Below are 13,919 nucleotides of genomic sequence, written 5' to 3'. Positions count from 1 at the left end.
CCCTCCCTAGCCCCCCCCCCCCCGTCCAGCCTGCAGCCTGGCCCCCCATGCTTCCTCCCACCAGGGATTCACCCCCCGCCCCCAGTGGGCAGAGCTCCAGTTCCCCCTTTGGGAGCCATGGGGGGCATGCATTGTGCCCCCTACCCGTGGTTGGGAGTTGGGGGGCATGCCTGGGAGGCGTGCATCCCTCCCACTGCCCCCCTTGTCTGCAGGGCAGTGCTTTGTCGGCAGCTTGGCCTGGGCTGGCACAGGAGGGCGCCGGGTGCTTGGAGCAGGCAGCCTGCCGGAGCCCCATTGTTCACGGTGCGTCCCCCTGGCTGCCTCCCACCCAGCTACTTGTTGGCGCTGCGTGTGCACATGTCTGTGTCTCTTCTTTTCATTGTGAGTCCTTCCATTCCAGGCACGTGACCTGCCTTGTCGTTTCCATGCCAACTCCTTGGTACCATGATTCCCCCTCTCTCACATGGTTGCCTGGATACCAGTTATCCCTGCCTGGTATGGAAGGATGCTCTTGTCTTGCCTGCTCCCCTTCTCCCCTCTTTCACAGGCAGCCACACAAGCGTGTGCACACCCATACAATCCAAGGGCAGAGATACTGTAAAGATATCAGTGCTAGGTGGATAGTCTCACAGGCATCCTCTAGTGCACATGTACAGTGTGATCCGCTTCCACGCACTCATACGAGGATGCACACACAGTCACTCTCACAAACACAGGCACCGTCTTGCACCGTCTCTCACACACACACACACACACACACACACACAATCATCTTGCATACTCATCCAGACATATGCACAGACAGCCTCCCAGACAGCCTCACATGTGCACACACCTCTTCTCACAGTCACAGACATCACTTACACACCCTCACGTCCACTCACACACACGTTCCCATATGCACAGCCACATCTGGAAAGCAGTCCTTTTAATCTGATTTAAAAAAAAAAATCCCCCTTGTCTAGTTAGGTGTTTTATGCCCGTGGATTTGGAGAAGAGCAAAGGAGCATCTAGTTGTGTATATCAAAATGTTTTGAAATACAGTTTCTTATGTTGTTAAATATTTTAATGAAGCTGCAGTAATATAAACAAATCAAACACTTTATCCCACAGAGGAAAAGGGAGGCCCTATCTATCTCTAGCTATATCTTTAATTAAAGAGTCCTGAAAATTGTATCTCTGAATCCATCCAATAGAGTTCAGATCTGGAAGGAGTGATTTGCAGGAGGGGCAGTGACAGGTGGCATATCTGGATCTGTATGAGCTTTACAACATGAAAGAGCAGCTTCTGAAGAAATGTTTTCAAAGCTGCATGAGGATTATGACTTATGTTAGCTTCCCTTGTACCATTTCAATGAGACTGCTGTTTGGAGGTGTCATTGTGCGCCCTGTTCTCAACACGACAGGAAATTTCTACTCCTGTAGGTTGTTTTCACTAGCACCTAACTCTGTGTTGAAAACAAAAAGAAAACCTTATTAAACAGAGGGAAACTCCCGAGAATTAAATTCCTTTTCCCATATGGAAAATGTTTCTGCAGAAATACTGTGTGGCTTTGAGTCAAGCAGCAGGGGAACAGTAGCTGAGGAATGACAGATAACATTTTAGATTCAGAGCTGTTCTAGACGCTGCAAACCAAGGACAGTAGTTGCTAATTTCAGGCTGAGGGGAAATGTATAAAACAACATTCGTGTTACAATGTCCTCTGTAGACTCGCTGAGGAATCTGACTGATGTGGGGTGAGTTGGTTGCCATCTTGTTGCTATGAGATTTCTGTTTTACTTTTACGTTTTAATTACATGTGATTGCTTGACACATGCCGGCCTGGATAAAATATCGCACATAGATGTGAATTTGTCAGTAGTTTAAACTTCTGTAGTGGGGACAACTTTCATGGAGGATAAGTCCATCAATGACTATTAGCCAGGATGGGCAGGGATGCAAAACCATGCTCTGAAGTGTCCCTAGGCTCTGTTTTCCAAAAGCTGGGAATGGGCGACAGGCGACGGATCACTTGATGATTACCTGTTCTGTTCATTCCCTCTGAAGCACCTGGCATTGGCCGCTGGGCTACATGGGCTATTGGTCTGACCCAGTATGGCTGTTCTTATGTTCTTAAATATGTCAAACTAGAAACTTAAATCTATTCCTCTCACATGTTTGCCCTCAAGGTGTTTCTTTCCATAATTGCAAATTATCCAAGGACTGGTCCTGGCACTTGCTCAGGCTGGGGTGCGAAGTGCTTCTCCTGAGGGCATTCTGTGCCAAAAAATAAAAATTCTGTGCACAGTATTTTAAAATTCTGTAAAATTCTGCAAATTGTATTTGTCAAATAAATGTGAAGGATCCACCATGGCATTGGGGACCACAGGCCCCTGGATGAACAGAGATGGGAGATCACTGTGCAGCTCTCCCCAGGACACGGACTCAGCAGTGAGGCTGCACCCATCCCTGACACAGCGCAAGGACCCGACCTGCCCCAGAAACATTCCAGGGCCCTGCTGCTCCGTGCCAGGTGCAAGGCAGGATCCAAGTCGGGAGGGTGTTAGTGTGGGGGGATCCAGATGTGGGTTGAGAGGGTTCTGTGTGGCGCAATCTGGTTGCAGGCAGCTCAGTGAGGGATCTGGGTGTGCGGGGGAGATCTGGATGCACAGGGGCTTGTTTGGGGGCAACAGTAATGGGACTCTGCAGCGGGTTCACATGAAGGTGGTTGGGAATCAGTGGGTGGGAGGGTCTGGGTGTGTGGGGGGGTTAGAGCTCGGCAGGGAATCTGGGTGTGGAGGACTCAGTGGGGGGTCCAGATGCTGGGGGAGTGGAATGGGGATCCATGTGCAGCTGGTTGGGGCTCGGTGGGGTGGGAGTCTGGGTGTGGGTGGCTTGTTGGAGTGGTCCAGGTGCAGGGGGAGTGGGGCTCATCGGCGGGGGGGGGGTGTGTGTTTCTGAGTGTGGAGGGTGAGGCTCGGCAGGAGGGTCTGAGTATGTGTGGGTCTTGATGCATGGGGGTTGGGTGCATGGGGAGCAGTTCCCTGTACAGGGATTCCTCCCCCTGCAGCTGAGGAGCGATGGGTGCAGGAAACGGGGGTGGGCGGAGTTTGCAGTGCCTTCTGCAGCTGGAGGAGAAATCTTGGGGTGAGTCCGACCTGGCCCCCGATGCTGTGCAGGGCAGGAGGAAGTTCCGTCCTGCCCAGCCGGGACTAGTAGCTGAGCCCAGCGCAAGGGTAGGAGCCACCAGCCGGGTCTTTCCCAGTCCCGCCCCCTGCCCTACAGTGATTTACCTCTCTGCCGGCTGCCCTGGGCACCTGAAACATTCCACTGGGGAGGGTCATTCTTGTGGCTTCCCTTTGCTTCCCTGCCAGGAAGTCATTTTTCTGCAGGGAAGCAAATAAATCTGCAGGGGACATAAATTCTGTGCATGCGTAGTGGTGCAGAATTCCCCCAGGAGTAAAGTGCAAAGCATGATTATAATCAGAACCAGCCAGAAGAACTCAGGAATGAGGAGATGTGTGGTGTGTATCTGTCTCTATGCTGGCTGTGCTGCCATTAATGCTAAGGAGATGGAGTGGGGAATTGTCTCTCTCCTCTGTCTGGTTTTGTTTATGTACATGCAGTTAAAAGCAGCCATTCCTTTTTAAAATGAGAGCAAATCACTTTGGAGGGGGTGGCAAGAGTGTGGATTCTTTGACAGGTTGTTGACTAAGAAAGTATTCCAATATTGTCAATATCAGCAAGGGGGTAGAACTAGCATACCTTAGGCCTTTACTTCACTGCTTCCCAGGACATAGATATCACAAACCAGACTGTATCAGGTAACATTTATTAGTATTATTTATTTATCCATTATTGCATGACACCAGCAGTTCGTGGCCCAGAGATCTCGCCATCCAGGATTTAGCCAATATGCAACCGTTGAGTAAACAGACAAATGGGGAATAGCAGGAAAAGGTAGAGGCAGTAGAGGTGTATTTGCATAAGATAGTCATTACAGTGGTCTCGGTAGGTGTTGAACAAATGAATAGAGGGAACGTTTATGAAAAAAACCTAAACAGAATCTCCATTCCCAGCAGCAAACTGTACAATGTATTGGTTTGGCTTCGTCGAGAGGCAAGTTTTATTTGTCCCGCTCACCTCCCTCGCAGCGGACTCTGTTAGTTCCCAGCCTGGCTTGCTCCACGCAGCCTGCCGTTAGCACAGCGATAATCCCATTTGAGATACTCCTCGGAGAAAGGACTAGCTTGGCTGTTTTCGATGTGCCAGGTTCTATGTTATGAGATGCACGTCATGTTGACGAGCTGAGGACTGAGGGCCAAGACAAATACCTCCAAACTGATTTGGCAACCATTCCTTGATGTGTTAAGACATGACTGCCTGGAGCCAGGGAAAAAACCTGCAGAAGACCTGTTTTGTGTGATCTTATTAGTAAAGGAAAGGGCTCAGGGCCAGGGGAGGAGGAACAGAGCCTCGTAATTTTGTCCAGTGTGATCTGTGATCATTCTTGTGATCTCATTGTTCTTGATTGACCCTAATCACGAGTGATCCATGTGGCTTCTGGCCTTTTGGTGGCATCTGAGATTAGATCACTCAGTGGAAGCCTGGATTGAGGTTTGGATCCCTGGGTCTCCTGAAAAGCACTAGGATTCCTTTGAGCATCTTCTGCTTTTGGCAGAGATCCCAAGCCTGCAAGTGACAAATTAATCTTAGCAAAAGCTGTCTTGTGTCTCCCATCCTACCAGCATATGAATCAGCACAGACCTGGAAAGTCTTGCATGTTACAAGGGTGTAGGCTGGAAATCTATCATGTAGGAACAAGAGACATAATAACAACAATTGCATGAGAAGCCAAATTGATGCTGACGTGAAATGGCAGAAGAGCACATTATACGCATAGCTGCAAATGTCCATTCTTACACGTACACTCGTACTTCCTTCAGGCAACTGAACAGACCTGTCAAGGGCTCTGGGGCTTTGCAGGGAAATTGGAGATTTTAACTTGGTCTGAGTTTTGGGAGATGTCCCGAGGACATTTGAAGGAAGAAGGCGACTGTCCAGCGTTAATTCTGATGGCTGAGACTTGATGGGCTGATCTATTTGAAACAATTAAAAATAAGTGTTTAAATTTTTTTTCAAGTCTCTTACAAATCACCCGTCTTGTTCTTGAGGAGTTTTCAGTGTTGTTGAGGGGCTGATCAGCCTGCAGAAGAGATTGTGTTTGTCTGGCTTTCACCCTCCCCTCCTCAGTAACCTGAGGAGAATGAAAAATTACAAGGGGGGATTTTTGAAGAGAAACAAGGAAATGGGGAGAGAGATTTATGACTTTCAGTATGTTCTGTATAGGGCGGTTCTGAGGGTGGCATGTAGGCTAGAAGTACAGAGAGCGCAGTGACCCTGTGATCATAAAGTTGAAAATATCTGCCTGCCTTTGGTATGGCTGTGTGAGAGGTGGGGTAGCGTGTGTGTGTGAATTCTGGCTGCTGTCCCATGTAGGCAGCGTTTACATGTGCTCTGCCCTGACTTTGCATTGGTGCAGATGATGGCTCCCATGCCATGTGCTGGGATGAGAGCCCCCTTGCTAGGTGGCCATGAACAGCTGAGCTGCAGGAAGGACATTGCAGACATAACACACGTCCTCCCCTCCTGCTCCCCATTAGCCCTCTGCTGCCACACAGCATCTGCTAGCAGATGCTAGGTAGTGATTTCCCCTCCGGCTGGGGAAGATAACCTCTCGCTAGTGCTGTCCTCTCCCTGAGAGATGAAGGGTGACTGGGACCTGGAGGTTTACCTGTACAGGCAGCTAGTCCTTCTCTGAGAGCCAGCCCGAGCCTACGTGCATCGCATGGAGTGACACGTGTCAACAATGCCCCTGAAAACATTAACAGTGTATTTATCACTTGGGTTATGGCAACACCCAGAAGCCCCAGCTGAGATCAGGGTCCCTGGGCCCTATGCGCTATGTAGACAGACCCTGCTCTAAAGTGCTTACAAAGGCAGGACTGTTATCCCTATTTTACAGTTGGGAGAGAGGTGCAGAGAAGACTGTGACTTGTGCAAGGTCACCCAGCGGGTTAAGGGCAGGAATCGAACCCAGATCTCCTGAGTCCCAGTCCAGTACCGCTCACAAGGCCACGTGCATCCTTCCACACCCTGTTGCTTTGTGAGCTGGGGGCCGAGTTTGAGAGCGGATAAATTCCAGGCCTGGTGGCTGTGTGGTTCAGCATGTTGAGGGAGCCAGGCCTCTGCCAAGTAAACAGCCAGCGGTGGTTACTGTGCATTGGTGCCTCTCGCTCTAAAGCCAGGGTGAAAGCAAGGCTGCCCAGGCTGGAGGGTGGTAGGTCCCTGCGTAGCTGGCCAGGGCCCTGCACTGCACCAAGGGGAGGGGCTCCTGCAAATGTCAGATTTGAAGAAAATTCAAGTGGGGCCCAATAAACGAGGCCCCCCTGTTTGGCCAACGATTTGTTCACCACATGGCCAAGCTTTACTTCAGCAGCTCAGCTCCTGGCCCTGTGTTAGCGCGGGGTTGGATAACATACACGGTGTGGCCTGATGTGTGATTAAGGCCCGTAGGCACTACTGCAACGCAAAGGAGAGTAATGGTAATGACCCAACAAGCACTGTTAATCTCTTGTTTCTTTGGTGAATGCTGTCGCAAGGGAGTGTGAGATTTTTTGAAAGCAGGGCAGACAGCACGGGGAGACTGTGTTGTCTTGGTCACAGTAACTAGGGACTGGAAGCCAGGACTCCAGGGTCCTATTCCTGATTCTGCCACTGACATGATGTGTGACATTAGGACAAGTCGCTTCACCTCCCTGAGTCTCAGTTTTCCTCATCTGTAAAATGGGGGTAATGGTACTTACTGGCCCTACAGGGTATCCTGGGAGTCATTGGCAAAAGATGCTGAAGAAAGGTGAGTTACTATGATTTAATATTAACAGCAAAGCAAACAAACTCTCTCACCCCTTCCAGAGAAACAGGCAGGATCTTCACTCCTGGGGATTTTAGGGGGAAGTCACTATCGCAATGAGTGTCATGGAAATAGCTAAATGAATGAACAGGTCGTCAGCATTGCTGGTGGTTGGGCATGGTGAGCACAGGGGAAGCCGGTCCTTACAAGTACTGGCTGCAGCGTCACACTGCAAATGGAAGGGCCCGATGCAAATGCCACTGAAGTCAACAAGAGTCTTTCCATCAGCTCCAGTGGGCTTTGGATTCGACCCTATTTGCGGAGTGCCCTGGTTTGTTTCCGGTAAGATATTGTCCCCCAAAGCACCCCCATATTCTGCTCCCTGGACCAAAACTTCAGCCACACCCAAGTCACGAAACATCTCCACCCTCCATTGGCTGGGTCTGTAGAATGGGATCTCACGGCTGCCTTGGCTCAGGAATTTTCTCTCTCAGCTGCCTTGTGCCCTCGTATCTCCCACCTTGTTACCACAAGGAACCAGTGAATAGTTGGAGAAAGCAAGAAGCACTGCATAGGTGACTGTGGATTAGAGGGCTCTGCACTGGCATATCAAGGTGTTCTGGTGGCTAACTGATTGCGATGGCATCAGAATCCTGGTGCGTGCCTGTGTGTACATGCATGTGTGTGTATAGCCCAGGTTGCAAAATTGTCACAAGCATTTATCAGTCCAGGCACAAAATCTGCTTGCCTGCTGTTTCCATGATGATGACAGTGAGAAAAGTGAATGACGTTTTACTGCTCTATTACAAATTGTGGCTGGCTGTAGGCGAGAGGGAAAAGAGAATGTCGTCCATCTGGTGTAGCTCTGCTCAGTTTTCCCATGTGTCTAGATCTCTATTTATAATACAACAGGGAAAAAACATGTTTTGATTAAAGTCAGAGGGAACTACATTGCCTTCCTGACTGGTGGGGATTTGTGTGTATGTGTTTTAGCAATATTTGATGGTTACAGATTTAGAGTTACTGAGGGGAAAAACATTTACAAACGGTGTTTATTAAACTTACAGTTTGGCTTGAAGAACCCAGTGATGGATGGGGCAGTTCTGCCTGAGATAATTCAGACACTCCTTCCGCAGCTATTCTCATTATTTATACAGTGCCCTGCTGTAGGGATGCCTGTACCAGAGGCAAATAACAGCTCCATGGCTTGGCCAGCTTAGTCTAAAGGCAGTGCAATGCAATCAGGCTGTAGAAAATGTTTGCACAACTGTTGACATTTTTGCTTTTCTCATTTTATTTCAGTCTCACAAAAACAGCTGTCTGTCTGTCTGATTTTATGAAAAGCCTATGACATTCCACACAAACATACTCATTTGAGGGAGAAATGGGCTCATTTTTCACTCCAAAATGGTACTGTTCTTTCTCTAGTGAGAACCATGACAATTCTGCAGTTTAGTTGGTATGAAGATGACTTTTCATGTGCGATAAATCAAATTTTAAATTATGTTTCAATGTGAAAAATACCCAATTTGCTAAATGTCATGAAAAAAAAGGAACTCTGGCGCAAAACCCCCCAGGAACCAAATGGAGAAAAGAGGCACAAAAAATGTTAGAAAACAGGTTTTCCCATTTGTCAGAGCCAGTCCAGACTGGTGTAGGTTACCAGAGCTGGGCTGCTCCCTAGGGTTGCAATACAAAGTGTACATTGCTTAAACCAATGTGGTCTTTTCCTAAGCCCTCCTTCCTGGCTGCGGTGAGTTCAGACAAAGCGGGAAGATATTTATGTATGTCTGTATTTATCCAGTATCTGCCTGTTGCACAAGCCTGGGGGAGTGTTTGCTTCAGTAAAAAACGTTTCAGAAGCCCTTTCTCAGTCTTTACACGCAGTGTGTGGGAGCTTTGCCCGAGCCAGGACTGAGTAAAATCTGACTGTACGTCCTCTGGGATTTGGCCCGTCACCGATATGTAAACTAAATTCATTCCTAATGTGCTGCTCACGGCAGTCCTGTGGCATGGAGTCTCTCAAAAGCCACAGTCCCCACCGGTCACGCAGCCTGCAGTTAAAGGGATGGGGCCTCTCGGGTAGGGAAGACTGCTGCTTTGGGTCTGCCAGCCGCCCTTAGGGCAGTTGCTATAGTTGTGAGAACTGGAGTCCATTGACTTCAGTGAGCTTGGGCTCTGGCCTCGACGGGTGCTGTGCAGCGAGTCTGAACTGCCGCAAGCGGGAGGAAGAGGAAACCCACGCAAAACGTCTCTGACTTAAAAAAAAGGTGGTATCTTTTCTGGCTCCGGTGGCCCCCCAGGCAACGGAGAGCGAGCCGTGCCCTTAATGCGCGTAGCAAAACCTCGCTGCTCGCGGCGCGTAAGAGAACGCCCCCTGCTCCAGAGCTGCCAAGTTACCGGAGGCTGCGCCTCAAAGCTGTAAAGCACAACTCTTAGACACAACCTCCGCGGTGTTTTAGCCAACACAAGCACAGCGTGCGCAGGCCCGGAGCTGGCCTGTGCACGTGGCAGAAGACAACTGGTCTGCACTCGGTTACGTGGGTGTAAATCGGGGCAAGCAGGGGCGCTCTGTAGGGATGAATTACTTTTACTGACCTCGTCCCGTCCTTTAACTCCCCTCCCTGCACCCCAGCTACTTTTAATTTCAGATCAAATTGCAAGTTCAAAGTATCTAATCAAGTGTCCTCTTGTCCGAGTGGGTTTGCTGCAGAAGGGCCAAGACACAATTTCTGAGGTTAATTGATGTTTTTTATTAAAATCTCATGTTGCCTTTCAAATGCACAAATCACAATGCAGCAACACTGTGACTGTGATTGGACCTACTGGGACCAAACTTAAGGCTGGTGTAAGTGGGTGCACTCGCTCGCCCAGGGGGTGTGTGTGCCCCTACACCCTTGCAGAGATCTCCCCAGGTTTTAGTTCAGTGTCTGACCTCTTGGTTCCCCCTGGCCTGGGCTTGAATCAGCCCCCACATTTCATTTGCAGTTTTGGATTCAAACCACAAACTGAAGCGCCAGGCAGGCTCACCCGAAGCTGTTATGTGTAAGGGCAGAAACCACTTAGCTTTGCCTGGGTTCCACCTATTAATATTATTTACTGGCAATGCCCCAGTCAGGATCGGGGCCCCATTGGGCTGGGTGTGCTCTACAATGAGATAGGGAGAGACAGCCCTGCCCTGGAGAGCTTGCAGTCTAAAAAGACAAAGACAGATTGGGATGGGGGGAAGGATGCAACATACAAGCAAAGTGACCAGGTCGGTGATGGGCACGTCTTGCTTATTTATGTCAGGTTTCAGAGTAACAGCCGTGTTAGTCTGTATTTGCAAAAAGAAAAGGAGTACTTGTGGCACCTTAGAGACTAACCAATTTATTTGAGCATAAGCTTTCGTTGAAAGTGCATCCGATGAAGTGAGCTGTAGCTCATGAAAGCTTATGCTCAAATAAATTGGTTAGTCTCTAAGGTGCCACAAGTACTCCTTTTCTTATTTATGTCATTTATTTATTTCCGTATTAAATAACTGATCCTTACTTGCCACTCTGCCTAGCTCCTCTCGGGTCTTTCCCCTCACCAGCTAAAGCCATAATTCTGACTGGAACGGTCTGGGGAGGTTGAAATGTCAGTGGAGCTGTTGTGGGTTTGAGTTAGAAACCAGGTGGAAACGGATCTGACCGTTTCCATGGCTCCATCTCAGGGCTCTGGTGGTATCACAAACCAGAGCGATTCCCCCTGGGCTTGCCATGAACAGCATAGATTTGTAGACTGTAAGGCCAGAAAGGTCCATGATCATCCAGTCTGACCTCCTGCGTAGCACAGGCAGGGAACCTCCCCAGGGATTCCTGCATCAGGCCCAGAGCTGCTGGCAGAGCGAGAACAGAACGTCCGGAGAGACAGCCAGTCTCGATTTAAAGACTTCAAATGATGCCTGCGTCTCTCAGGAAGTTGTCCACATGGTTAATTACCCTACTAAAACGTGTGCCTTATTTCTAGTCTGAATTGGTCTAGCATCAGCTTCCAGCCATTCAGTCTTGTGCGGTCTTTGTCTGCCAGAGCTTCCTGACGTGGGTCTCCATGGACGTACTGCCCTGTAGTTCCGTTACTCGTGTGGTGAGAGATGGGATGAGAAAACACGTGTGAAACCAGATGGAGCGTTTCTTTGCTTCCTGGCCAAGGCCCTCAGCACAAGGCTGGCCTGCCACAAGATTGGCGGGTACCTACCTACTCCCTACTCTTAAGGATCAGCAGTGTGAATATGGACATGTTCCCCACACCAGCACCTTCAACCCTAACCTGGATGCAGTTGCTACTATGCAAAATATGGTGTGCTGTAATCACTTGGGATATAACAGGTGTCATCAACTCAGTGCACAAAGATACACCAAAGCCCAAATCTCGGAGCATAAGGTAGTAAAATCTCATTCCTTACGCAAGTGAGTGATAGGGAAGGGAGGTGCCATTTGATTTGCAAAAATCAGCAGTCGCATTTGCGTCACCCTCTGCTGCTAACAACTTGCATCTTCTTGGAGCTCAGTGTCCCCTGGATCTCAGGGACTAGACACAATGAGACAGATTTTCCAAGAGGCCTCAAAGGTTGCGCTCATGGTTTTGTATCCATGTGTCTTTGTCCAAACCTGTTTCTATGTGCACAACAGCTTGTGTGTGTGTGTGCAAACTATGTCTGAGTGTGCAGATCCTGAAGTGCGACACCAGCCTGATCTTCGCATGCAATTACATGAGCATAAAAAATTGCTTGCAGCTCTTTGCATATGCAAAATATCTGGCATCATTGTAGAGGTTGCTTCAGAGAATGTGACCCAGCATGTCATTCTCTTTCCCAGAGCTTTGTTCTCTACGGATCATTTTGTTACCAGCAATGGGGCTGTCTTATGCTGCAAAACACCCCCCCAGACATACATCACTGACTGTGTAGGAGGAATCACAAGGCCATATTGTTCGTTTTCCATGTGGGACACTTGTCTTGCAGCATACTGACTGTCGGACTCAGCCTGAAGAGTTGTCTCCTGAGAACTGAGGGCCTTTTTCATTTCACCGGTAACTGGCTCAGCAGAACCACAGAGAGGCATGAATTTAAACAGTGTCTCCCCGAACGAATGTGCTCCCTGATTCCCCATGTCACCCCCTGCCGCCCATATAGCTATAGCCTGTCTGTGTAATGGCTATAGCGGAAGCTGATTCACAGGGCAGCCCCGTGCTAGTGGGTAGGAAAGTAAGTAAAACTGTATGTGGTGTAACTGGGCACATAGGACCCACGGCGTCACTGGCCTGCAGCTTGGGGACTCAACCCTGTAACTTGCTGATTTGCTAGAGTTTTGAGCCTGCTCTGCACTGGTGTGAATGGCTGGGGCAGGGCAGAACCAGGCCCATAGCAGGTGGTTAATCTGTGACAAACTGGGGTGTGGCTATCCCACTGCTGAATTGCTCTTGACTATAAAGTGACTGTGTCATGGAAAGCCTCTGTGTAGTGCGTCCACCATGAGTTAGCAGGCGTGTCACGTCTCTGCTGGGCCCGAGACGCTGAGCGATCAGCAGTCAATCATCATCTATTCAAAATAAGCCTCTTGGGAGTGCTGGGAGAAGACACTTGCTCCTCTTGTCTACAGGCAGGGGTGTGCAAGAGTAATGGAAAGTTACCAGGAGCCTAGAGAGGGACTCACAGGAGGATGGGAAGGGATCCCGCATGGAGCCCGGGTGGGATTTCAGGCCACAGTGTTGTTGTTATTATTTTTTTTTTAAGATAAACTTCAGACTTCTAAAAAGGTCAAGTAGAAAACTGTCAGCCTGGTTCACGGGGCAGCCATGGTGCAAGCGTCCTGCCAGGAGCGATGTGAATTTGTGTTGTGTGCACAGAGAGATGCTGGGGTGGGGCTGCCCAGCCATGTGGCTCCATAGCAGGTCCTGTGTCAGGGTCAGCGAAGGAGTCGGGCTGTGGCCTCCTGTATGAGCCTGTTAGTTTTTCTGTCTCGGCCGCTTTCTTTAAGTTTGCTGCCTAGTGCTGGCGGAGCTCTGTGCTCAGGTGCTCTTCCATATTTATTCTTTTTAAAGGGCTCCTGGAACCATGCTCAAAAAGAGCCCGTTGCCTGCCCCCCGTTGCCTTCTAACTGCCAGGATCAGAGCAATTCCTGGAGAGCCACTGGCTTATTTATAGTCCGAAATAATGACTCTCCGATTTCTCTCTGCGGAAGGCGGATAAGCCTGGTTTCTTTGGCTCCTCCCGTTGAGCCCTTCCCCATCTGTATCTGCTAGTGGGAGAATAGAATTGGTTCCTTGGTAAGCGGAGGAGCTGATTGTGCTCTCAGTGCAAACCTGGAGTAACTCCAGGGGAGCGAACTGGATCACAGCGGGGCCCCAAATGGTTTCTGAAAGGGAGGAATGACAGCACCAGGGCTGAGCACTCCCGCCCGCTTGGTAGTGCCGGGGAAGGTGAAAATTAGGAGGTCAGGTGCAAATTGCAAATCCCTGAAATAGAAAAAGCGCCAGGGACTTTTGGCGAGAGGCTCGTAGGTTGGTGGTGATGTGCTGTTAGATTTAGGGCTGTTGGGTGGGAAAGTCTGGGAATAGGTGTAGGAAACGCTAGCATTAATTCACAGGTACTTCCAGTATAAAGCATTATGCCAGTCCCAGAACAGCTAGAGGTGAGACACCAGATGCAAATATCCATGCAGGAGGCTGGAGGTTTGCTCTCCATGTACCCAAGAGGAGCTAATTCATCTGCAGAACCCTTTATACAAACTGCCTCTGTAGTCTAGGGTATTAGAAAGCATTTTCCCACCGGCTTGCTATAAACACACACACACGGAGGTGAGGTATACAGTGTGTGTCTCGTATATGCACTCACGGCGTGTTGGGTGTGCATGGATTTAATTACATTGCTCTGTGTGTGTGCGCGTGCATGTGCGTGTACAGTTTGCATCTGCATCTGCAAATGCCTTATAATTAATTAATGTCTGCAAAGTGCTTTGAAGATGAGAAGACATCCACGCGCATTAGGCATTGTCAGCTGAAGTT

At 49.3% G+C, this 13,919-nt stretch overlaps 1 protein-coding gene across 1 annotated transcript in view; it reads left to right on the top strand.

Moving 5' to 3' along the window:
- Positions 1-404: 404 nt before the first annotated feature.
- FXYD6 (FXYD domain containing ion transport regulator 6) overlaps positions 405-13,919 on the top strand; it is a 52,184-nt gene continuing 38,669 nt past the window's right edge. Inside the window, exon 1 of the mRNA XM_074936537.1 lies at positions 405-495. Within this exon, the coding sequence (XP_074792638.1) occupies positions 426-495 (70 nt within the window). The 5' untranslated portion in view covers positions 405-425. The remainder of the gene's footprint in view (positions 496-13,919) is intronic.

The sequence above is a fragment of the Natator depressus genome, chromosome 22 (genome assembly GCF_965152275.1).
Source record: "Natator depressus isolate rNatDep1 chromosome 22, rNatDep2.hap1, whole genome shotgun sequence".
NCBI classification, from domain to species: Eukaryota; Metazoa; Chordata; order Testudines; family Cheloniidae; genus Natator; species Natator depressus.
Note: the sequence above shows the minus strand (reverse complement) of the source record. Positions and strands in the feature narration are given on the sequence as shown.